The 3399-nt window shown below is 42.2% G+C and overlaps 1 protein-coding gene across 1 annotated transcript; it reads left to right on the top strand.

Annotated features, from left to right (window-relative positions):
- The first annotated feature begins 7 nt into the window (after positions 1-7).
- LOC109378698 (diphosphoinositol polyphosphate phosphohydrolase 3-beta) lies at positions 8-2363 on the top strand. Its single transcript, XM_019635000.1, has one exon. The coding sequence runs from the start codon at positions 147-149 to the stop codon at positions 639-641; it is 495 nt and encodes a 164-aa protein (XP_019490545.1). The 5' UTR covers positions 8-146; the 3' UTR covers positions 642-2363.
- Positions 2364-3399: the final 1036 nt, after the last annotated feature.

The following is a 3399-nucleotide window of genomic DNA, read 5'->3' on the forward strand; positions in this document are numbered from 1 at the left end:
CTCTCTTAGGCGCCGGCTCGCGGGCCGTGGCGCTCGCTACTCTTTCTCTGCCCATCGCAGCAGCCCCTTTCTCTCCGCAGCACCTCGGCCGGCGGCTGCAGCGGCGACCCGAGCAGAAGCGAGCGCGGGCGCAGGCGGCCTGAAGGATGAAGTGCAAGCCCAACCAGACGCGGACCTACGACCCCGAGGGCTTCAAGAAGCGGGCGGCGTGCCTGTGCTTCCGGAGCGAGCGGGAGGACGAGGTGCTGTTAGTGAGTAGCAGTCGGTACCCGGACCGCTGGATCGTGCCGGGCGGGGGCTTGGAGCCCGAGGAGGAGCCGGGCAGCGCGGCGGTCCGAGAGGTGTTCGAGGAGGCGGGAGTCAAGGGGAAGTTAGGCCGGCTCCTGGGTGTCTTCGAGCAGAACCAAGACCGCAAGCACAGAACGTACGTGTATGTCCTGACTGTCACTGAGATCCTAGAGGATTGGGAAGACTCGGTGAGCATTGGGAGGAAGCGAGAGTGGTTCACAGTCGAAGATGCGATCAAGGTCCTCCAGTACCACAAGCCCGTGCATGCCGAATACCTGGAGAAACTAAAGCTGGACGGTTCCGCCACCAGTGGAAACTCCGTGGCCCTGTCCGTGCCGGGGAGCGACCCCTAGTATGTACCGCTGCTGCACAGACCTCTCTGCTTTCCGCCTGCCCTAGAACACCTAGTGCCCGCGCACCTCTGGTGACATGTGCAGCGGGCTCTCCGGGGGAGGGAGGCTCCTTTTGTTTCCTTGGCAGACCTCTGAATCACGCTTGCAAACTGCCTCAGTTGCGAGGCACTGTTTTCGGACAATTTGCACGTTTTTCAGAAGCTTTGAAAGTCGCTTCTTGATAGCGCTGTTTGACACAGTTGGGGAAGCCTGAGCCACTTGGGTTTTTCTTTCAAAGGTGCCTTAACTGCTCACCCAGCCCGTGCGTGCGTGTGTGTGCGTGTGTGTGTGTGTGCGCGCGCTGTGGTTGGTTGGGGTTTTTTTTTTACATTTCACACGTGTGTGTGTGTGTTTCTGTTTGTGAGCGCGCACTTGTGTGCGCATTTTTGGTACCAGTTTTGTGGTTTGTTTTGTAGCGAAGGCCTTTAAAATCTGATCACCTTGGTTATGTGGCATCTTTCATTAATTTTCCTAAGTTGTTTTCTCATTCATGGCGTTCGCTCTTGTCAGCAAGCTCTTCTCTGGTGGGAATTAAAGGATCGGTTTTGAATTTTCAAAAATGATCTAAGAAATTTGACATCTTGTGCTCTAACTGCACTCGACCATAATTTTGTCTTCAGAAATGTGATCTAGTTTGCCCTATTCAAAAATTTCTTTATTCATAAGTAAATAATTTGATTTTCAAAAATTGTTCACAACTGGTCATTTTTCACTGCCCATCTGAAATGGCCATCCCCCATATAGCGCAAATGTAGTTTAACAAAATATTTCTTGTAGAGTAGGTATTTCTCAGGAAGGTCTTGTTGGCCGTATCTTATCATGAAAACTGTATTCATAGAGTATGATGTGGCATACTGAACTTTCAGCTCCCTTTGTCCCTTTCTCAATCCCCTAGAACTACCCTGGTTCTCTCAATATAAACTAGTTTTTGAAAGGAAATTATTCCACATATTAGAATTTAGTGACATTCCATTTCAACTTCCTGACTGCCAGTTGCCACAGGAATGGGATCCATATGGTGATTACATCCCAACTGAGTGAGGTTCCTTTCTTCATATTCAGCTGTTAAAGACTATCAACGTGTTAGGACACCTAAACAATCTCTCTTAAAAATTGAGAATATACATTTTGTCTCACAGGACAATCTTTTATGGGATACGGAATTAACAACTCTTACATTTGCCTTGACACGTGTTCATAATGAGGAATACCATCTAAAATACTTAAGTCTCTCTTCTGGAACTTCCTCTGTTCCACATAGCCTTGTCAGAAAGTAGGTGGAGGTAAAACCTTTGTGAAGTGTGAGTATTAAGGGGGAAATACCATTTCTAATTAAAAGGGCAACCTAGAGTAAATATATCATATATCTTATATCAGTATTGATAAGTATTTGGTGTCACTCAACTTTTGGGAGGACACTGGTATACTCTGTATTAAGAAATTTTGAAGTCTGGATTCCTCTTGGGATTGCGCATCTTCTCTCAGGAAGTGTAAAAAAAAAGCCTACTTTGTGAAGAGAGAATGGGTGAGGGATATCTTTGTACATGTAACACTTAAATCTTAAAAATATTCTACACACCAATAATAAATATAAGTGCATAATAACTGTAATTTACCTTGTTATTCTACAAATTAACCTTTTAAAAAGAACATAATCCCTGGTAGGTTTGAATTTTTTTTTAATTACAGTTTATTGGGGTGACAATGGTTAGTAAAGTTACATAGGTTTCAAATGACCAGCAAAGGAGAATGGAGAAATGAGATTTGAATATTTTTATTTTTGTTTAAGTTTGGTGCCACTGTGTGTAAAATAAGGTTTTTTCCATATATAAATATGTCTAAAGAAAATACATATTGTATATAGCAAAATTAAATGTTGTCAATGGAGTGAGTGGAGTAGAAAATGAATATTTTTAAAAAGTCAATTATATAATTTCATATTCTAAATTATGAAGAATTATCAACTGTTTTTGGAAAATCAGTACAGAAAGATGTATTTTTTAAAAAGGTTTTTATTAAAATATAGCTAACATACAATATTAGTTTCAGGTGTACACAATACATATTCAACATTTATACACCTAAAGAAGGGATCACCTTCATTATGTCCAGCAACCATCTGACACCGTACCATGCTATCACAATATTATTGACTGTATTCCCTATGCAGTACATTACCTCCCATGACTTATTTGTTTTATACCTGAAAATTTGAACCTCTTATTTCCTCTTCACCTTCCCCCCCCTTTTTAAATTTTTCTATTGCACTGGAAATTTAATAGTATTTTGTATTAATTTAAGGTGTATAGCACAGTGGCTAGACATTTATATAATTTAAGAAGTGATCCCCCTGACTAGTCTAGTACCCACCTAGCACTGTAGATAGTTATTACCATATCATTGACTATATCCCTTCTTTATTTTCCATCCCTATGACAATTTTGTAACAACCAATTTGTACTTGTTAATCCCTTCCCCTTTTCACTCACCCCTAACCGCCCTCCCATTGGGCAACCATCAAAACGTTCTCTGTATATATGAGTTTGTTTCTGTTTTGTTTGTTCATTTTGTTCTTTAGATTCCACATATAAGTGAAATCACATTACATCTGTCTTTCTCTGTCTGACATACTTCATTCACCATAATACCCTCCAGGTCCTTCCATGCTTCCATAGATGTTGCTTGAAGCCAATTTCTATTAACATGCCCCCCCCCCCCC

This window comes from Hipposideros armiger, unplaced genomic scaffold, assembly GCF_001890085.2.
Source record: "Hipposideros armiger isolate ML-2016 unplaced genomic scaffold, ASM189008v1 scaffold_2603, whole genome shotgun sequence".
In the NCBI taxonomy this organism is placed as follows: domain Eukaryota; kingdom Metazoa; phylum Chordata; class Mammalia; order Chiroptera; family Hipposideridae; genus Hipposideros; species Hipposideros armiger.

Coding starts and splice junctions, on each gene's coding strand:
- LOC109378698 (XM_019635000.1), top strand. CDS start 147: ATGAAGTGCAAGCCCAACCAGACGCGGACCTACGACCCCGAGGGCTTC.